Below are 21987 nucleotides of genomic sequence, written 5' to 3' on the forward strand. Positions count from 1 at the left end.
CCACCGTGCTGCCCCATTGGATGCACATATAGCAGTAATTTAACTTTTTTGTATTTTAAAAAGAATTCCACAACTTGCAGTTTATGCACACCTGAGGGTAATGAAAGCTGTTGTGTTGTGTTAAAACCCAACAGATAGACATTGGAGATATTGTCCCTCCTCTCTGCATAGCGCCCCCTACTGTATCAGAGTGTGTGGACGCTGTGCTAGTAAAGTCAGTGAATTCACTGTGACTTCGTATTACGGCTTCTGTTTAGCGGCTGTCATTTAAGTTTTGATCAATACTCAACAACAGAAACTTGCCATTATCAGGCCAATAATGAGTAATTTATAAGTACAGGGTGCGTCACATTATCAAAGCAGATATTTTGCTTTTGATTCTCGGTGGTAAACACCAGCTGGGTCATCATTGTGAAACATGTTTTTAAAGTCCAGTGTAGCTCAGTATGAAGTGAAAAGGCAAGCACTTGAGCCAGCACGACAGCTCAACATTTCTGGATGGGCATTCAGATCCACAATGTTGCTCGGAACTGTTTTGCACTTAAGAAAAGTGAGCTCGACTTATTTTTGAAACTCTTTCAGAAACTGACCTTTCTTTAGACTTTGCTCTGCGCTCCCCACTGCTGCACACATTTCACCACAGCTTGTAATAAATATAGTTCATTCACAGTGCTGTCGCTGGGGCTAATGAAAGAAAAGCATCCAGCTGTGACAAAAGCCACGCTCCAAATAATAAAGAAATGCTGAAAAGCAGAGCAGATTAGGCTCGCCAACGCATGTGGCCTGCAGCCAGCAGATACGTGCTTTTCATTTGTCCCAGGAGTCTTAATCCACAGAGCCATAAAAGACTGAAGAGCTCATTTAAAGGTCCTTTGGTCCTTTTTGGCTTTGGGGAAAAGTGGGGGAGACAAACAGCAGAGCAATGTTTCCCTCGCTCGATGCCTGGAGCAATTTAGCCTGTAATAACAACAAGTCAATAGTGAATGAAAAGTGTCTTCATTGTTGTATTCTGCTCGGCTCAAGCTTTTTTGTTTTTGTCTGTTGCGGAGAAGAAGGCTGCGTGGGATCATATTCAACACATCTTTACACTCGATGCACTCACGGAAACACGCACACACACTCACACACTCTGTGTATTACAGTATGCACTCCTTTAATACACTGAAATATGTGAATATAAAAATAATGGAAATTATATTTGCATTTATAAAAAACAGGTGCAAAGATTTGTTGTATGTTAGCTTATGCAAAAAATGCTATGTATAATTTAACCTCTTAACCTAGTATCTAAAACGATCCCAAAATATATAAACTCTATCAATCTATGTGATCAACAATTTACAAACAAATAAACAATTTAGCCCTGCACTCATTGTTGGGCTCATGATGAGCAGTTTAAAATAAAAGTTAAAATAAGTAGTAGTAGTAGTAAAACCTGTCCGGCACATTACCCATGATGCACCCTGACAGTTCGGTCAGAGTGTGTCATTTAGGCCTGAATACGAAGGCCCAGTGGCCACTTGTACTGCAGCTGAGTTTTCATAGCCCACAATTACAAAAGAGAGTCTGTGAAACTGCTGACAGGACACCTCGAGCTGCAAAGTGAGCCATTAGCCGTCTTCAAAGGCATGTGGGACCCTGCATTGTTTGTAACTTTAATTAGCTCGTTCATTTCATTAAACTTAGACCGTGCGACTTTAGACTAAGTGACAGTACAGATTCATGTGAAACCGCTGTGTGACAAGAAGAGACGCGTTATGAAGTCAGGAAACTGACTCAATAATGTCAGTCGCTCAGTTACACAACTTCTGACTGAGGCTCAGTGACAGGAGGCAGCCCAAGCCACCAGCCACACCCGTGAGAGGACTGAACCCATTAACGCATTTTAGTGTTTGTCAGTTCAACTGACTCCAAAGAGAGGAGGAGTGTGTTTTTTATTCTCTCAGGTGTCACTTTAAATGCACAAATCGTCTCACGTATTTCCATGGTGTCAGCATACAGTCACACAAAATTCATTTGTTTCTAGGCAGACTTTCAGCACTACTAACTGCTGTTGTCTCCATCATCAGTATTTCAATGAACAAATGTAATGTAGTTTTTACCAAAGCCGTCCAAAGGGGGTCGCACCAAATTGACGCAGTAACTTGTCCTCAGCTGGTGGCAGCTCCTGTTCTACAGTGTGCATCAGAGAGCTCTGCTTCGGCTGCTGACACACCCTGTTTTTACCTGGACACACCCAGGTAACACGCTCAGTGCACAAGGATGACGGCGCTAACGGAGTACACTAGTGGCCTATGAAGAAAATAAATGAATAAAACTGAGCTGACATACATGTACTGTACTTCAGGGTAATGAGGGAAGTGGGAGCAGCTGAGCAGGTGGGTGGAGCAGTCAGGTGAGCAGGGGTTACAGCAGGTCAGGGGGGAGTGGCTGGAGAGGTGTGGTGCGTTCCATTTGAACTGGGAAATCAGAATTTCAAGTTGGAAATTTCATTTGTGGCGCCACCCTGAAGTCAGATGTCCATATCAGAAAATCGAGAGCACCTCACGACTCGGTCGTATTGAGTGTGACGTCATCCCCAGCTCCAACTTCCGACTTCTGAGGTGAGTGAACGCAGCATCAGTGTGTGGGAAATGTCCAGAATCAGACTGACACTGTGATGCCATTTTACTGCACAATAACTGCTTTTACTTTGACACTGTCATATTTCTACTTAAGTAAGGTTTTAAATGCAGGACTTCTACTTGGAGTGCAGTATTTTCACAGTGTACTTAAATAAAATCAACAATGAAACTTTCAGAACACAGCAGGCAGGTAATAATGTTGTTTAAACACAAACTGAACTGACTGAAGTAGATGATTTTCGGTGCACAGCAGGATTAATTCTGATCATTTCCAGGTGAATATTGATTATTGGAGGTTTTCTTTGTCACCACTGCAGCCAGACAGCACATTTTTATGTCTCCCCAGAGATACAGAAATGTATGGAGCAATTACTGGCCCTCCATTACTGTGCTCTGCTCTTTAATGTGAGAGACAGACAGTTAGAGAGGGTCAATTCCCGACTGCCCGAAGGATCAGCTGTTAACCTTTAACCTTTAATCCTGTGATGAAATGGACATCCTGTTTGACTGATGCTCCCCGCTGCTGCCCTCCAGTCTGACTCCATTACTTGACTTACTTCGCTTATTATTGATAAGAGATTCGAAAAATTCCCAAACGAGCTGCGCTCTCGTGTTAACAGCGTAATCAAACCCTCTGATCAATGAGCCGTGTGCATTCTGCTTAAAACGAACAGAGTGCTGATTACCAGGCGCTGAACATAAATATGAACGTGGCGTGAAGAATCGTATTCATGATAACTGATGTAAAAAGGGCCATCTAATGTTTGTTACCAGCTCTGTCGTTAAACTGGTTCCTATTTGTTTTGTATTGCGTTTACTGGGAATAAACAGACTGCGACTCCTGGGGGAACATCTGCTCTTTAGCTGCTGAACGCTCCACTTTTCCTCTAACTGTGTCTGTCTGCTGTTTGGTGCTGGACGGGTGGTGTTCAGTGGAGCGCAACAAGGATGGTGAGAGTGAACCATGCACACACACACACACACACACACACACACACACACACACACACATACAGGGCTGAGGGGTACTGCAGAGTCATGCGAGTCTGCTGCTTTGTGCAAAAGTAATTTGAAATTCTTGTACATAGACAGAACTGAAACCTCCTACATGTTTGTCTCCCCTGAATGTTCTGACGTGCTGGTGACTCTGGGTTGTGACCCCATGCAAGTTAGCAGCTGATTTTCACATGTGACTGTTGGTCTGAGGCTGGATGGTGTGGTTCTCTGCAGGATCCCGTATGATGTTCAGAGCCTGGACTGACTGGATTAGTCTGAGGTACCAATTACCACACATTGTGATAAGGTTCTGCTCTCGTTAATGTCGTACGGGGATTAGTGATGCACCAGTGCAGCAGTACAGCAAACTAATAATTTTACTCAACACATTTTTATCTGTTGGACAGAATATTGAACGACTCTTTCAGTGGGGAGAAACCGAACAGATCTGCTGCGATGGGGTGAATCAGTCATTCAGACGGAAGGTATTGAATGTCTACATGCAATGTACAGACGACACTAATGAGATTATCCCCTGTGATGGCTTTTACAAACACTGCATAATGAACGGGGACTGCAGAAAAACAAATTGATTGCAGTTGGATTACAGCGTATTTTAGAAGTTCACTTATAGTGTCACCTGTAAATGAAATAAAAGTATATTTTCAAAGTACCTCAAAAGGTTTCAAAGTGCTTCACACAAGGCAATAAACTGGAATAGAAACAATTCTGAAATCAAAATGAGTGGGGAATTTATAAATCCAAAAAATACATTAACCTGAGCAAAATAAACTCTGAGAAGACAAATAAAGAAGTTAAAGATTAAAATGAAGCAGGAAACCAAAACTAAAACCAGGATAAAAACCTGAGAGGAACTGCTGCCTGTACTGAACTCGCTGTTTGTTGCTCTGTTGCTTTGAATGTGGCGTAAAACATCAGCTCCTTCACCACATTTATCAGAATTTTTAAGAATCAGTTGAACCTTCAAAGACTTCTATTAACCGCTGAGTCTTCACATTTGTAAAACATCGACTTCCTGCCTTTAAATCATATCAACACCCCAGACGTTCTGAGAAACCAGCAGCTTCTCCATTCAGACTGTGTGAGCTGTACAGCTTATGAACAGGATCCATCATGCGTATCTCAGGGCGAGATTTGTAATTGTGTTTTCAGTAGGAATGGTTCCGGTACTGAGCTAACACAGTGGCAAAAAATGGAAATCCATTAAACTGAGATGTAATTCAAATATAACTCAAGGCTCATTTTCATTTTCAGATCCTTCCGAAGAACTTTTGGTTGTGTGTGTGTGTGTGTGTGTGTGTGTGCGGGTTCATGGATGGACACACACTTACATCTGAGCTGTGAACAAGAATGAAAATGCAATTACTTCGAGTTCCCAAATGCGCTGCTCAGATTGCAAATAATTTCACCGAGGTAACCTGCAGGGACGGAAAACACAATCTGCTTCAGCCACCAGCATCGCCGTCGGGGCCTGATGTTAATGAGATTCCTCCAGACTGCGTTACTCCTCAGAATAAAGTCCCGGACAGAAGAGAAGTGGCTGTCTGGAAGTCTGCAGGGTCAGAAAGACACACACCGTATTCCCACTGAACTCTGAGCAGCATGCAGTCTCACTGATGTTTTGTTTTGTGATGCTTACAGTCATAAACACGACATTTCAAATATCACGTCTTTCCAGAAATCCACTATAATCCTCAGTGTAAACACCAACTTCCTTTCTGGACAAACTGCTGTTTTGAAATGCAATTTTGCTGTGCCAGTAAACTACAATGGAAAAGTTAATCATTTTTGAATTCTTCCAAACCTCATCTAAAGCCAGTAATCTGCAGCTGCTGGAACATCTCACCCATGACTTGTAATAATAAAGAATTGTGTTAGCGCACGCTCACGATGATAATGCTAACATGCTGACGAGCAGCTGATATGTTTACCAGGTTCATCATCTTATTTTAGTGTGTTAGCATGCTAACATTTAGCTCTAAACAAAAGCAAAGCTGAAGCTGATGGGAATGTGATCAGTTTGCAGATATCTGGTCATAAACCAAAGATGGAATCAAGCTGATGAAATCCTGAATGAAGCTTAGTTTTCTGTCTCTTCTGAATTATTCCTCCAAAATGGCACATTTGTTGTATTTGTCAACATTTCGGTCGGTCTGACATTTGTCAAGATTTCTTAAGAAAGGATCAGATCTGTGAAACGTGTTCTTAAACTGGTGCAGTAATTTCCTAATGAAAGACAAAGTATGAACCAAACTAAATGCAAGTGAAACATGACTGTGTTGACTGTAAAATGTGAAGCAGAAAGGAGGCTTCAGTGAGATGTCTCTCCATGCTGTGTCACTGTGTTTGCCACCAGAAGATGGCGCTGTTTCTACACGAATATCCGCTGTGTGGTGGCCCTGGTCCTACTGGTTTTCCTTTCACTCATCCACTCAGTCTGACTATCACCATTTTGAAAGGTGGACGACTGGTGTCCTAAAAGTGTCCTCCTGGCACATGACGAGTCTACGGAAGCCCAGAGAGACCAGACGACTTATAACACAAGGCCGAATAAAATTAGATAAGGATGAACGCAATGTTTAAAAACTGATAAAAACAATTTTAAAAAAAGTAAATCAACACAGGGTTCAAGACTTAACCTCACTGCACAAAGTGATCCTGCCTGTTATACTGTTTTCTGATCATAAGGTTCAGTTCCATTCCTGTTTCACCAAGCTGAAGCATCCAAATGCTGACAGGACACAAGGGTAAAGTGGACAAAGAGACAGACGAACTGACAACCACCACACAAGGCCAGCACGGGTACAGGCTCACAGAGGAGACTGGACGCAGGTGAAAACAATCAGGGCGGGGCAGGTGAGCAAAGACTGGAGGGAAAGCAGCCAAAGACGAGACACCACAAAATAAAACAGGAAACCATTGTCCACTCGGCCCAGGTGTTGAATTTGCAGATTTTCTCTGAGCGTTTTTAAGGACTTCTTATCCACATTAAAAGATCAGAGAAAGGTGGATTTAATCAATAAATTGTACAATAATCCCACCACAAGGTCCACTGAGCAGCTGCTTCTGATCACGTGGTCTTCATTCACTGAGCAGATCAATTCAATCTGAACAAAAAGTCTTTAAAGTGCTCAGAAAACACCTGCAGTTCCATTACAACAGCAGCAGCTGCCAGTGAAGATCAGAAATAATACGATAAATGGTTCCGGGGTCACGAATTGAAGCTGACTGACAGATCTTAAAAAGACGACGTAGTGCGAGTCTGACGAGAGAGGAGGTTTTTAACGTAAATGCCAAAGTTAAGCTTCTCTTTGAGGTCACGTGATGTGCTGCCGGTTATGACAGCCGTCGTTACATAAAAGAAAAGACAAGCGACACGTCCGTCTCCAGAAACGAGACACCTTGACATTTTACAAAAGCACTTCTCACATGAAAGCGTCGTTGATCATCACTTCCTGCAGCGTGAATAATAAAACGTCCCGCTCACTGACGTGTCACTGAATGCAACACTAGCCACTGCACTGAGATGCAGCGCTGCGTGGACTCTTCCTGTTTGTCTGTGTTCTGTGCTCCTTCTCATGACGCTTTCGTGTTGCTCCTGGAGAAACCGTCTGACATGAGTGACGTTTCATCAACATGAACACGAGGAGATTAAAGCTGCTCACCGCTGACCTTAAGGCCTGAACTAATTTCCTCACAGAGACATTACTCTGGTTTGATTGTCAGACAGAAGACATTAGTTTGGTCCACAAGCAAACAGAGAAATCCTCAGTGACTAATGTGAGTCATTACAACAACTCTAATAACAGCTGCTCTGCAGGATTAATTATTCAAGGACTCTAATTAGTTTTGGGTGCTTGTTGGACGGCAGCTTTTTCTGCTCTTATGTGTAAGTGTAAGAGACAGGAAGGAAATAAAAGATGTGGCGGTGAATGTCAGGTGTGAAAAAGGCGTGATGATTGCGAGAGCCGTCGCGGTTGTTCTATCACGTGATCACGTCAGCTGTTTGGGATTTTTCTATTGAGATAAATCGAGGTGCACCGCCAACACATTACTCACATACAGGATTCATTAGTCTGCCTCCACTCATCTGGTTCCAGTGTTTCCATAAAAAGACATCCATAAGACCTGAAGTTCAAAAACGGTTATTGTGCCTGTGATCACTCCGCCCAGTCACACTTGTCTTCATACAAGTTTTGATTCTTTGCAAGGCATTGAAAGAACGCACAGCATGGCGACACGTTTGGCTGTCAGCCTGCTGGGTCGGTCTGACTACCGCTGATGGTCGGCGGTCTCAGATGTGTTATGGTCCCGGGGGACGGAGTGTGAAGTGACTTTGGATCAAAGATGGCTGCCAGTTTGGTTTTTCACTTTACCTTTACAATTCACTGGACTGCTGAACCAAATCGTGTGTTGCTTTTCTGCCAAATGACAGCATGGATGTGAAGAATAAGAAAAATCCATTTTTATGTCAGCAATGCTGTGTCTTCCACGAGAGGACGGTCTGTCTGGGACATCCAGTGGACGAGCTTCGGTTCATCATGAGATCGATCTGTGTTTTTGGACTAACTGTTCCATTGCAGATCTCGTGTGGTCGCACAGAGGAGGAGGAGGAGGAGGAGGAGGAGGAAATGTGAAGAGTTTCTCTCCTCCTGACCGCCAAACACCCCCCACCCCACCTCACCCCCTCCCCTGAGGTTACACGATGATGAATCCAGCTTTCCCCCAGCGATTAAACCTCTCAGGATCGCCATCAGCAGAAACACCTCTCAGAGAGCCTTTTAGGAAGAGGAACGAGCAAAAAGCACGAGAGGAAAAGTGAACTTTTTTCTAAGTCTAAGTGAGCGTTTCCATCATTAGTGAGTGTCAGCACATTTTTGCATGTTTCCTGAGCTGAGATTACAGTTTGAAGAGGGACACTTTTGTCACGTTGAAAACCTCAGCAGGGATATAACTTGAGCTGTGTGCTCAGGAGAGAAAGGATGAGCTGACTGCAATGTTATGTAAAGGACGCATTTGACATTTTGGTAATTACACTCGACATGGAAACATCTGCTGCTCAAACCCACGGCTTTCCTTTGTTTCTCCACCATAATTATTGACATGATAATTACAAAAACATTGTTTGTGGAAATGTCAGCGAGAGCTCCCAGCCACCACAGGTATTAAACGTGTTAGGTATCATACATCCTCAAAGGACCCAGCTTAGGACCCTGGGAATTATGGTCTTAATGGATGATTCTGTACCTGACGATGCAAGTCGAAAACCAACATTCAGTGCCAGAGCAGGAAGTAAGTTTATGTGCAACTAAACTGCAGGGAAATGTAATAGCTGCCTGGATTTTGTTGTGAGATAATGTTTATCTGACGTTCCTGTGGCTCACTGGGTCCACAGCGAGTTGTTCAGGATGGCGGGCGTATAAACTGCAGGATCTGGACTAGAGAAACATCCCGATCAGCTGCTCTGCGCTTACGCTTAGGCTGATGACTGAATCTTCATTTTTTTGGGTGAACTGCAACCTTAAGACTATGGAACTCGTGGTCAGAATTTGACCTTCACCACAGTCTGAAGTGGTCTGACATCACAGAAAGCAGGAATTTGAGCAGTGAATGTCACCGGATGACTGGATTACTATGAGTGTTCTCACTGAAGGACCTTGTGCTTCAGTTCAGTTTTGCTTCCTCTCACAGTCCAGGTAAGACCAGCGAGGCCCCACGCTGGCCTTTCCGCCTGATTCCAAAACCAGGCTTGTGAACACTTGTAAACATTTTCACAAGCTGAAGGCTTTTGTCACATGTAAATTAGAGTTTCCACATAAATTTCCATTTTCACATGTGAATCACGTGTGTTCGTATGTGATGTGATGAACGTCCTCGTCCCGAGTCCATCTGACCCGACTCACCAGGAGTCCTGATGCCAAACTGGGCGTCTTAAAAGCTGTGAAATGAACACAGAATCTGAAATTCAAATGACAAGTTGTGATGCAGAGTGTTGTCAGGATAAGGTTCTATCAGCCAAACCGGGAGCCCCATTTTCATATTTTTCATGTGTAAATGTTAACATTTCGGCAGGCGCAGAGGGAAGGGCTTCAAATGAAGAAGCAGCTAAAGCAACGCGGTTAAAGAAGGCGTTGAAAACATATTTATGACTGCGGCGTTTGTTCCCCTTGAAGAAAGTGTTTTCCGTGTGGCAAATTTCATCCCACCAAACAAAACAACTGACTTCACTGCCGGTGAGCTGCTCTGTTTTGGCTGTACGACATCGAGCTGCCTCATCATCATCGTGTCCACTGATTGCCTCCATTGATTCTTTTCATCATTTACTAAATGTGCTGCCGTCACAACAGCCAAACATCAACACACACACGACGAGAGGAAACAAAGGATTCAGGTGATACAACAGGCAACAGCATCATCACACTCGTTCTCCAGCAGTTTGCGTGAGCAGATGCAGACAGCTGTGGAGGAGTTTGGTCTCGACCCGCTCCAGCTGGAAATGTCACGAGACAAGTGTTGAGCTGGTGTGTTGACACGTCCTTCATGTCCTGCCCTCATGTAAACTCGGTATCTTGTGACGAGATGGTCGGGAAATCACATCACCCTCATCACCATGTTAACGTGCATAAACATCATCTGTTTTCCTCCATCATTCACGTGCTGACTGACCTTTTCTTCATGTGGTTCAGTTATTGTGGTATCATCGTGATAGAAACTTAACACAGTGAGGTATTTATTTGAGAAATGGTTGGGAGCGACAGCCTGCTTTCTAAAAAGACCGTCTCAGTCATCATAAGAACGATGCCTGGTGAAGACATTCAGGCTGCACTTGGGATCTTTTCTTCCATGTGACCTGCCTTGTCACTTCGAGTTGCCGCGTTACGGCTGTGAAAAGCCTGGAATAGTTCAGACATTATTGATTTTTTTCCCCATCTTGAGTTGCAAGCAATGACTTTGTATCTGCCTCTGACAATGACAGAAACTTCAGATTGGAATTGATTGAAGTCCCAGAAGAGCTCAGGTACATTTAAGGTGCTACAAGCATTTAATGGTTTATCTGTTTGTTATGTAACTTGATTTTAACTGCGTCTACTTTCTGCTGGTGATCCGTGGATTCAGATAAACACTGATCCTGAGTCAGCTTCAGGTGCTTTCAGACAGCTCTATAGAAGAGTGACAGTCATTGTTGTGATCATCAGTTAATCAGTGGTTAATTTTTTTCTGTTCAGAGACATTCAGAGCACAGAGTGAACTCTTCACAGACCCACTTGCTATGATATAAAACAGAAGAGCAGGAGAGCTAAAGTGCTGAGGTGATGTGGGGAGTTTTACCTGTTGCTAAAGTCAGCTAAGTAGCCAGTTAGCCCGGTTAGCCCAGTTAGCCATGCAGCTATGGCTACGACAAGCTGACTGAGTCCCGGGATGCCAGGAACCAAACCCAGCAGTGAAACCACCTCAGACTCTGATTTCCTGTCATCAGACTGGACTCCGGTTGTGTTCAGTGGGGATGGACAATAAATTTGGTAAACTTTGAAAAATTAGGAAATTGCTGCAGAGAATAGACTTTAACTCTCCATCCACAAATAATAAAATAAAATAAATTAAGCCATTAAGCCAAAATGTAATTTTTGCCTTTACCAGGAGAGCTATTTTGTGGTCCACGTGTTCAGATTATTTTGTTAATTATTAACACTGTTGATTAATTTTCTGTTGGTTGACTCATCCATTAATCGACTGATGATTTCAGCACTAAGCTTCTCAAACGTGCTTGAAAACAAACTTTATCAAACCTGACTGCCTTACGGCTTCAAGATAAACGCAACCACACAAATCGTGCACACAAAAACTTTCCAGTGCCAGATGAGTGTGCTCTGTTAGAGAATAGACTCTGTGTGTGTGTGCGTGTGTGTGTTCATGCTTGTGTGTCGTGTGTTTGTTCACAAGACGGCATGTGCATGTTTCTGCACGTGTCTCTCTCTGACACACACACACACACACACACACACACACACACACACAGGCAGAGATGAGGGAAATTCTTATCATTGCTGCAAAAACTGTCACCGGACTGCTTCTCTACACTGCAATTACAGAACAGAGCACAGTGTGCATTATTTGAGGACAAATGTAAGCCGTGTAGGCAGACAGGAGCAGAAAAGGTCCCGAACCCACAACCCTTAATTACCTCACAGTGACGCACAAGAGCGCCTCTGAAGGATGCTGGGCTGACAGAGCGAACTTGTCCAAGTGTATGTTATTTACCGATCCAGTGAACTCAGCGCTGCGGCTTCGTCCTGGGGGTTCAAAAGGAAAGGGCGGAGTGAGGTACTTTTCCTCATGAATACTTCATTATTCAGTGCAATGTCATTATTAGGCCCCTTCTGTGATATTCTCTGCGTTAATAGTCTTTTCTTCCAGTTCATAAAAGTTGAAATATTAATCCCAGGGAGGGGAGATCAAAGCTGCTTCATCATCCCTTAACACGCTTGAAATGTTCTGCAACATGACAGACAGTTTAAGATGGACTTGTGCTGCCCACGCTCGAAACATTTTGTGTCTTCAGCGTACCGGCCAGCCTTCAAGGGGCTTAGCATTATGATTTAATGGCAGGAAGTGACAGGTTTTTACATTAATCATCTCCTCCACCCACGCGGGTTTGAAACAGATGCATTTCCCCCTACGTGCTAACGATGCAGATTGTGTCATGTAATCCAGGAGATTTAAAAGAGGGCGTATAAAAAGAAAAAGAATGTAAGTGACAGACCCGGTGAAGAGATTCATTGTGACAGGAGGCAATCAGCAGCTGCTTGAGCGCATAAATTGTGCCGGAGGGAGTTTTGCAAAGCTGGTTAAGAGACAGCAAAAAATAAAAAGAGGTGAGAAAATTTGTTGGGGCGTGTTATGGAAGCTAAAATTAAGATTTCATTTTGGGAGGACAGAGACACTGAAAACCTGCTGTGTTCTTTGAGTCGGGCCTAATTGGGCGCCGTGTTGCTGTTACAGCTGAAGGTCATTGATACAGGAAATCCAGCCGATGCTTCTGTCAGTCAGCGAATCAGGGCTGGTGTGAAGAGAGGTGCTGCCTCCCGCTGCGTTAAACACACCTCGTCACACCTGGTCGCCCTGCTGATTGACTCCTGGAGGCAGGATGCTCTGACTGATCTGCAATCAGCATCAGCTGTCTGCCAGGCCGACGACGACCGACGACCGACGGCCGCCTGACTGCACGGCCTGTGACTTCACACTGAACTAATGCCCATCGAAATCCAATTATTGAAAACTTATTGAACATAAAGGATCACCAACTGCGCTGATATAAACAGACAGCACAAACAGCCAAAAGGTTTCCTCAAAGGCACTGAAGCCTTTTGTTTATGAACCCTTTACACAGGCTGCCTTATCAGAAAGCGACTCAGATAAACTTTATTGATCACACGAGAGCTGGCAGAGGCAGCAGTAGACAAATTGAATCTGACCCCAGAAAAAAATTTGATTTGATTTGAAAATGCATTTCCTGCCATTCTAAATCTGTATCAATGGGATGGGATAAAGATTTTATTTAGTTTTTATAGTATGAAAACTAAAATATAATCATAATTTTCATAACACATTGCAAAAATATCACAAATATCAGATAATAATATTATATTTGGCACTAATGCAGCTTCCACTCTTCTGTGAAGGCTTTCCACAACATGTTGGAGTGTTTCTGTGGGAATTTGTGCCCATTCATGCAGTAGAGCATTTGTGAGGTCACACACTGATGTTGGACCAAAAGGCCTGGCTCACAATCTCCGTTCCAGTTCATCCCAAAGGTGTTGGATGGGGTTGAGGTCAGGGCTCTGTGTGGGCCAGTCAAGTTCTTCCACACCAAACTCATCCAACCATGTCTTTATGGAGCTTTGCTTTGTGCACTGGGGCACAGTCATGCTGGAATAGAAAAGGGCCTTCAACAAACTGTTGCCACAAAGTTGGAAGCATAGCATTGTCCAAAATGTCTTGGTGTGCTGAAGCATTAAGATTTCCCTTCACTGGAAGTCAGGGGACGAGCCCAAACCCTGAGAAACAACCCCATGAAGAGGGGTGTCTGGATACTTTTGTCCTGCATTTTGAATAAAATCAAACATCCACCAAACAGCCACGCTGACACGCAGCCTGAAATGATGTGCAGCAGCAGTGATTTAGTGACTTAATGCTTTGTCATGTTAATGTCTACTGGAAACGGTTTTCTGAAGGAAGATTCACAAAATTAATTTCATGTGGCCCAAAGATCCTGTGAAAGCGACGGTCACATGGCTGACTCACTCAGTCATGAAAGCAGACACAAAAGCCACCAGTGGAGTCGAACTCCGCGTTTTAAACTTTATATCACATTTGCTTGACACCACTGCAGTAATGATGCTCATTAATCACACTCTTATTTCACACTGATGACTTGTGAGACTCGAGATATAGCAATTAGTGATGAGTCACTTCTGGAATTAACACCCGGCCCGGCTGGAACGCCACCTGATGACCAATCAAAAACCAGCGCTGAGAAGACATACTGGTGCGTTTGTGTGAGAGATACAGAAAAGCTCTGACGTGATCCTCTTATGTCACCTCATTTTCCTTCTTTTGCTTCCTTTCCTCCTCCTCAAGTCTCCATTTGAGGTGTTTTCCGGAAAGGAGAAGCTCTTCGCTAACGAGACAGCTCAGCAGCAGTCGTATTGGTGTGTGTAATTAAGGCTGGGCTCTGCAGAGAGACGCCTCGCTGAATGACGCTCACGCTTTCCTTTTCACTCTCTGCCCTTCCCTCAACATAAAGCTCCCAATTTACCCAAAACAAGACCTCAAACTTCTTTTAGGAAACAAACACAGCAGAGCAATTATGCCTCCAGTATGTACTGCTGCTACATGACAGAGGAAGAAATATTATATAATCACAATTTATTCATACGGGGAAGAAAATAATTACTCAAGCTGGATTGTGATCCTTAAAATACCTGAGCAAATTACTGCTGAGAGTCAAAGACCTCATGACATCACATACGTTACACGCATTTAACACGTTTTGGGCTGTGAAACGAACCCGCCGTCCTGCTTCAGGACGAGCGGGGAAAAGCACAGCGGCCGAGCTGAAAGCACGCAGGCTATTTTTAGCCCCTGAAAAAGTTGACATTTTGGAGACACGAGTCCACGATAGAAGCTTGTTTACTTGATGCCAGAGACGCGTTTGGGACGCCACGAGGGACCAGGAGAAGAGGTCATACGAGCATTCAGCCTGGCACCAAGACTCACACCACGCATGCACACACACACACACACACACACACCTCGATTAGCTGTCTCCTCAACCAATCGCTATGGGAAACACTGCAAACAGAGAACTCATTAGAACTGCTGTCAGTTAATTCACACAGTACAATAAATTAACCTGATGGGGGAAGGAAAAACGCGAGTGGAGAAAAATAACAAACCCAGAAGCTTCCACACGGGACACAAGCGGTCACTGCGTGGTTTGACATGTTATTTTCTTTCACAGTCAGTCTGCGTCACAAAGGCTCTTCTGCAGGCCCGTTTGTCTCCCGTCCGCACCTGACGGCTGATTATTTCACTGTGAGGCATCATGAACGACAGCACACACACTGTGAGAGCAGAAACCGCTGACAGAAGGCTGCAAGTCATTGGACATCCTGTTCTTTTAAACACAGAACATGTTCAGAAACGTCTGAAGCCAGACCCTTAAAAACACAACATGAAGGGAGACAGATGGGATCACGTCAGTCTGCTCTGCTGGGCTAAGACAAAAGCATCGACGAGGGAAAAGGGACCAAAGCTCAGGTTCCCAGCAGAGGACGGACACACGTGCAGCTGAAGGCATACGTGCAGAAAGATAACAAAAATAAAATTACAGCCTGAAGAAAACGATTGACAGCATGAGAAGAATATGGGAGGACGTGAAGCAGGTGTCCTCAGAGGAACGAGTGACTCACCTGTCATGAATTCCTTTGATGGATGGATGCTGCTGTTGTAGCTGTGAGCAGAGCAACAGGTGGGCTGGACCTGCACGCAGGAGGTAACTCAATCTGCACGGAGACGCGGCGAAGAAAGCCGACAAGCACCTCCTCAGCTCCCAGGGACAGGAAATTGAAATCTGTGTGAGCTTCATGGGGTCAACCGCGTCGCTGGACGTTTCAGTGGGGCTTCACTCTTTTGGGCTTTTCTCGTGGCGAGTTAAACATCAGTGTGACAGAAATCTCAATGAAATCACTTTGGTTACCTTTGGAAAAAGGTTTTCATTTTTAGTGTGCGAAACCGACACAGAAGTTTCATTTAAGTCCACTGGTACTCGCCCGTGTGCAAAACATTTTATTCATCCAAGCTAACCGTCATGTTTAAGCTTCCATTCGATGCTGTTGGTTTCTGTGAGGAAGTTTCGTGGAAACCTGACGTACCTTGATGTTTTCACGCTCCTCACCCTCAAACAGCGTCCTCCAACTGCTGCTCGCTTGCACTTGAGTTGAGAAAGTCTTTACCAGCGGCCATTTTCTCAGGAGTGCCAGATCGGTACTGAGCATGTGCGACGCTCAACAGAGATGAGAAGGAAGCGAGATGACTCACTCCTTACCCACTTTCATCATCCGCTTTTCCCCCACTTTGGTAAAATGCTGAATATGAATATAACAATCAATCAAACCTCCAAGTCCACTTTTGACACCTCATAAGTGCATTTAATATCCGATCCTTTAAGACTTCTGCTCAATGGCTGCTGGGCAGCTTTCACTTTGCCAAAGTAATGTTTTAACACGGTATTTGTACTTTTATTAAACTTCTGGGTACTGACACTGTTGGCCTGTTGGTCTATGCTTTTTGCTCCGGTCAAGTGGAAACTCTAACACCGTCTGCAGGTGTGAGTGTGGGTGTCTTTTATTAAATCTTTATTGTTAGAAACCCGCACAGCTCCAGACGGCAGACACCACAGGATAACAACATTCAGCTGTATGAACCAGAGGAAAAACATTTCCAACTGACTCAGCTAACTTTAAATATAATTAGTGATGCTAATCTGCTGTCATTCATGCTTGGGAGTACACAGTCTGACGGCAGAGTGAGCCAATTGCCCCAATGTCCTCAACGCCAACCAAGCCGAGAAACAAATCAGAGCAGCGAAGTGTCTGCAGCTGAGGGCAGATGACTGTCAGGCGCGGGGCACAAAAAACCCCAACAAAAACCAAATGAGCTCATGTTTGTGAATGAAATCGTCTGCTTGTTGTGAATGAAACTGGCGTCTCAGTCATTAAAAGTGGGGAGAGTGAGAGGCATGAGTCATGCAGCCTCAAGCACAATCAAAGCTTCCTGCTCCTCCATCTCCGTCTGTGCTGATAGACCCGAAACAGGAGATCAATGCAGTGAAGCCGGAGAAGTCAAACAAAGGATTAAAACTACAACACGAGCAGCAGCAGCAGCAGCAGGAGTCCATACTGAGTGGAAACATTCCTCCTTCGCATCCTTATGGTGGGCTGAGCCACAGTGAAGTCACACAACAGCATCAAAGTGCACTTTCATCATCGCATTTTAATTTCACGGTCAAATCTGAGGTTTTTCTCAGCATTCAACTGTTTGCTTTGTGCTCTCATGTCCGACTGCTTCCATTCACTGCACATGCTGACCCTGAGATGAAGTTCAGAGCAGGTATCCCTTTAATTTACTGAATTATTAACTGTTAATTAAGATGCAACTGAAGTTTTATCGCACAGGCGCAAACATTTAGATTTTTATCATTCAGCATCACACTGTAAAATAGAACATTTTGAGCCATTTCTATAAAAACAATGAGTAAACATGTGAGGCTGTTGACTGCTGTTTGTCATTAATGAGATGTCCTGCTACATGAATGACTTCAGCAGGTTAGCAAATCACCGTTTCGCCCTCAGCAGCAGCTCCATCACGGCCGGTAATCAAAGCTCAGTTCATCCTCTGGGCCTTCAGTCTCTGCACGTCGGACAAAAGGTGAAGCCTGAAAGTCTTTCAAACTGTCAAAGTGAAAAACCTGAAACTCTGAGAGAGACACAGAAAGGAAAAGAAGAACGTTTAACGCCTGCGCTGTTTGCTTTCCTGATCTTTTACAGCAGAAAGAGCCGTCTGAGTCACCCAGTTTAAGTGCAGCAGAGGCTGCAAATGTCATTCTGAGGTAATAATGGAAAAGCGATACAGTGAAAGTTAGTGCTGCTAAACGAATACTAAATAAAGCAACTTGCTAGGTGACAAAAGCACATCATGCTGTTATTCAAAGTGATTCCTTCTGTAATCCAACAAAGATTTGCCATTAAGTGCTTGTTAAAACTGCAGATTATAATCTCATAGGACAACAGTTACAGATTCACCCTCCAAACCGCAATCAGCAAGTCATCTTCATCAAACTCCACAGAAATGACCTCATCCGTTTAAAACCCTCCAGTCTCCGTCCAAGCAGCGAGTAATCGATTACTTCATCAGTAACGCGGCCCTGCTGCTGCTGCTGTTGTTGACTTTTTGGGGGCATATTTTGCCCAGCAACTTTTACGGTATGACTCACCCAAGGCAGCTGTTACGCATGACAAAAAGAAAAAAAATCAAAGGATAAGGTGGAGCGAGCAGATGGCAGGAGTCAGATAAAAAGGTGTTGGCGCGCGGGAGCGACTATTTGAGACGGGAAGGGGCCACACGATGCCGCGCACCGGGACCATGCGGAGCTCCAGGCTGCTCAGCGCGGCGCTCCTCTGCGCGCTGCTGCTGCTGCTCTCCAGCGCCGCTGGAGCCCAAGTGTTGGACACCGAGTCCGAGGAGGAGCTGAGCCCCAGAGCCCTGCGGGACTTCTACCCCAAAGGTCCGAACCTGACCAGTGAGAAGCAGCTGGTAAGCTCTGCAAAAGCACGACGCAACTTTAGAGCTTTTAGCAACGACAACAAAATACATTTTTAAATGCTTTTATTAAACCTTGAAAATTATTTTTAGTGCATCTTTTGCACGTTACTTTTAAATTCGGTTATTTTGGGCTTGGATAAAGACTAACATGCGGCCGCTGATTTAATTTGTGACCATCTTAAAATAAACCAAACTCAATTCAGAAATGTTTGCTTTTAAGATGAATAACATCTGGTAAAAACGTATGCACCTTTACCTTTTCAGGCAGAATGTGTAAGCTGTATAGAACTACGTTGTACACTACTGCAACCTGCTTTATTTTGCTTGCATGATCCTTTTGCACTGTTAGCCACTCATAAGTCATGTCTTCTATCTGGATGTGGCTAAAATAACCAAAGCGCCCTGGCTGTGTTTGTCACGCGTGTCTCGGCAGCTTGGGGCTCTCCAGGAAGTTCTTGAAAAGCTGCAGGCGAAGCGACTGCCTCTGTGGGAAAAGAAATTTGGCCAAGTCCCAACGGTACTGTAGCTCACATGTCGGCCCAGCTTAAACATGTTGTACTGACTGATGCATGTGGCGGGGAGAAATGAAACCAACCGTGTGCTGTTGTTGCTTCCCCCTCAGTGTGATGTCGGGGAGCAGTGCGCCGTGAGGAAAGGCGCTCGGATCGGCAAGATGTGCGACTGTCCCCGGGGAGCTTTCTGCAACTTTTTCCTGCTGAAGTGCTTATGAGCCTCTCCGGACGTGAATGCGGCGTTGAGATGTAATTCCTCTGTCATATTTTCTATGATGCAGCCGAGGAGCAGGTGCGGGGAGTGCGCAGGAGTAGCTCTGTATTTTAACTGTACTTTATGTCTGTAAGGATGCTGGCGATGGGCGGGACGCGAGAACGACATGAAGAGCCGTAAAGTTCCTGTACATATTCAGAACCACTTCATGTGTGAAGCAGGGTCATTTGTTGTCATGTGATAGCAGGTAGAAATAACCTGTAGACTGCACAGTAAACTCACCTGAGGACCACACACACACGCACACGCACACACGCACACACACAGCAATATCACAGTGATTGTTCGTCCGGTGTCTCTGAGCTGGAGCTGCTGTGTTTCAGATGAATGTTTGTGTGTGACTCATGGTCATGTAATAAACTGTGGATCGTCTTGTTTTGTAAAGCAGCGGAGTGGCCGCCTCTTCTTTCCGAACTGCTCCATAAGCAGGCCGCTCACTTACATAACGCACACGTTTTGCTGTTTTCTTTTAAACATGATCTTAGCCAATATCTGAGCTATGACGTAGGTGTGACTCCGACCTGTGACATCACACACGTGCAAACTGCCTGCATCTGAATCATGGCGGCGCACTCACCTGAGCTGAAGCTTTCATTCAGTCCGAGCCGGATGTGAGGAGGCTGGTTTCACCTTCACCTGCTGAAGACGGAGAGTTTCAGTGTGCTCACCAAAGTTTAAGAGGTCTGTCGCACGTTAAAGATGAACACACATACGCATTCATAACGCTTCATAAACACACATAAGATCAGCAGTCATGAAACATTACAGGTGTGATAAGATCAGATCTGATAATGATGGTTGACTGATGGGGCTTATAATGCATTATGACTGCCTATCCTCACCTGCACACACCTGAACACTCGGCTGTAGTGAGGACTCATAGTGTGCTATAACAGGCCATGCAGCATCATGAGTTTAGTGACGCACATGTTGATGAGTTTCGCTGTTCTTGGTCAGTGAAATGTGATGGACTCTGCTGCTTCATAAGTGATCATTATGATGCCGCATGGCCGGTTATAACCTAACGTCCCACTGTGACGCTCTTCCTTCTGTTTCCTCCAGCTCAAAGTGGGGGATTTTGTTTTAGAAACACGGTGTTATAGAATAACAAATGTCCCAACAGCTGACGGGAACATGAACGGATCCAGTGGAACGTGTTCTGAAGGTTCCTGATTAATAAAACGGTATTTTCAAAACACGTGACAGCTGACCGTGAAGCAGCCTGTTAACACTTTCCAGTTTTTCACTTTAATACATCTGACAGCCATCAAATACTCACACAATACAGCAACGATTTCTGCTGATGTACGGCAACACCACGTGGACAAATCACACACCATCACGCCGTCAAGCGATCAATAAAATTCATCTTATCTTATCTTATCCCACTGAGCAGCAGCGATAATCATGGAGTTATGTTTAGTTCTGATTACTTAATGACTGCTGTGGACTGCAGGCCGGGTTTGCTTGTTGTGGTTTTTATTTACGTTCTGTTTGTCTGAGGGGACACCTGGATTTGAATATGGGGTCTCGGAGGTTCCCTCCCATTAACATAATCCAGTTTTTCCTCACGCTTTGTGGCGCGCAGACGAAACCCTTGACGAGTTGGTCGGATTTGACCCACAAACGCGTCTGGTCATGAAGCGTTTGCTGATTGAAATCCCTGCCTCTAAACGCGCTTTTATTGACTCCTAACTGATGTTCCAGTTGACTTCCAAGTCTGCTTTTCTTATTTGCGGCCTGGCAGCAGCACATGTTCCACATTACTGCAGTTATCTCCCGTCCAGCCTTCCTCTCCGCTGCCTGCCAGCCGCCACCCATTATGCACAAGAGACGAGCACATAATGTTGACTTGGTCCATTGTGTGTGTGTGTGTGTGTGTGTGTGTGTGTGTGTGTGTGTGCTGCACGGACCTGAAGGCAGACTGTAGTTTGTGATTGTTCTGTTATTTCCTGGGAAAGCATCATTAATTTTTCACTGACAGGTGGAGGAACTGCAGCGTCTCAGCCATGAAGGACAAACTCTGCTTCAGTCTGAGGGTTCTCTGTTCTCTGTTCTCTGTCTGCTCCTCCACCTCCGTCACAGGAGGAGCAGACAGTTGGATGCCCTCCCGCTCCTCCTGTGACGGGGGTGGAGGTCTAAAGGCTGTCCGGCCGGGCTGAGATTCACCACATTAAATGTCAGCACTGCACGCTTGCGCAAACCACAGATTAGCTGAAACTTTTGGTCGTTTCATGCGTTTAAACGTCACGTTTATTCACGTTTCAGATTTCAAATCCACGTTGTGTCAGCGCTGCGTTTAGGGTCTGGTTCGGTTCAGACACAAAAAGCACCTCGGAAGAGATTATGTTTTGGCCTGAAACCATCTGGTGTCGTCCCGGCAAACAGATGGAAAATGTCTCCGCGTTTGTCAGCGGCCTGTTAGCCCTGCCGCCTCTGTGAGCACCGGCTGACTGTCCAAAGCCTCGCCTCTTCTGGGTCGTCTGCAAACTGACAAGAGGAAGGCCTTTGGCTGCCTAATTTGTTTATTTTTGCATGTTTCCAATTCAGCTAATTGATTAAATGCACAAACGCAGACGCGAAAGCCTCCGCCCCTGTAGCTGGGCTGGCAGTAAGAGTCTTCATGAGATCCTGAGCAGCAACACTTCGTCCAGACAGCGAGGATTTGCTATCGATT

General features: G+C 44.8%; 1 protein-coding gene and 1 long non-coding RNA gene across 3 annotated transcripts; one reads left to right on the forward strand and one right to left on the reverse strand.

The window, feature by feature from the left end:
• Positions 1-17078: 17078 nt before the first annotated feature.
• LOC124062981 lies at positions 17079-21352 on the reverse strand. Its single transcript, XR_006844023.1, has 3 exons — positions 21224-21352; positions 19888-19949; positions 17079-17678 (listed from the first exon to the last, which is right to left on the reverse strand). It is a non-coding gene; the product is annotated as an uncharacterized LOC124062981 (long non-coding RNA).
• Positions 18085-19551, forward strand: LOC124062970 (cocaine- and amphetamine-regulated transcript protein). 2 transcript variants are annotated; one of them, XM_046396138.1, is made up of 4 exons: positions 18085-18515; positions 18958-19041; positions 19147-19285; positions 19385-19551. In XM_046396138.1, the coding sequence occupies exons 1-3, from the start codon at positions 18327-18329 to the stop codon at positions 19252-19254; spliced, it is 381 nt and encodes a 126-aa protein (XP_046252094.1). In that variant the 5' UTR covers positions 18085-18326; the 3' UTR covers positions 19255-19285; positions 19385-19551. The 2 variants fall into 2 exon arrangements, with proteins under 2 accessions (XP_046252094.1, XP_046252085.1); XM_046396129.1 differs by having other exon boundaries at positions 18149-18515; positions 19147-19551.
• Positions 21353-21987: the final 635 nt, after the last annotated feature.

Source organism: Scatophagus argus, chromosome 1 (assembly GCF_020382885.2).
Source record: "Scatophagus argus isolate fScaArg1 chromosome 1, fScaArg1.pri, whole genome shotgun sequence".
Classification (NCBI taxonomy): Eukaryota; Metazoa; Chordata; class Actinopteri; family Scatophagidae; genus Scatophagus; species Scatophagus argus.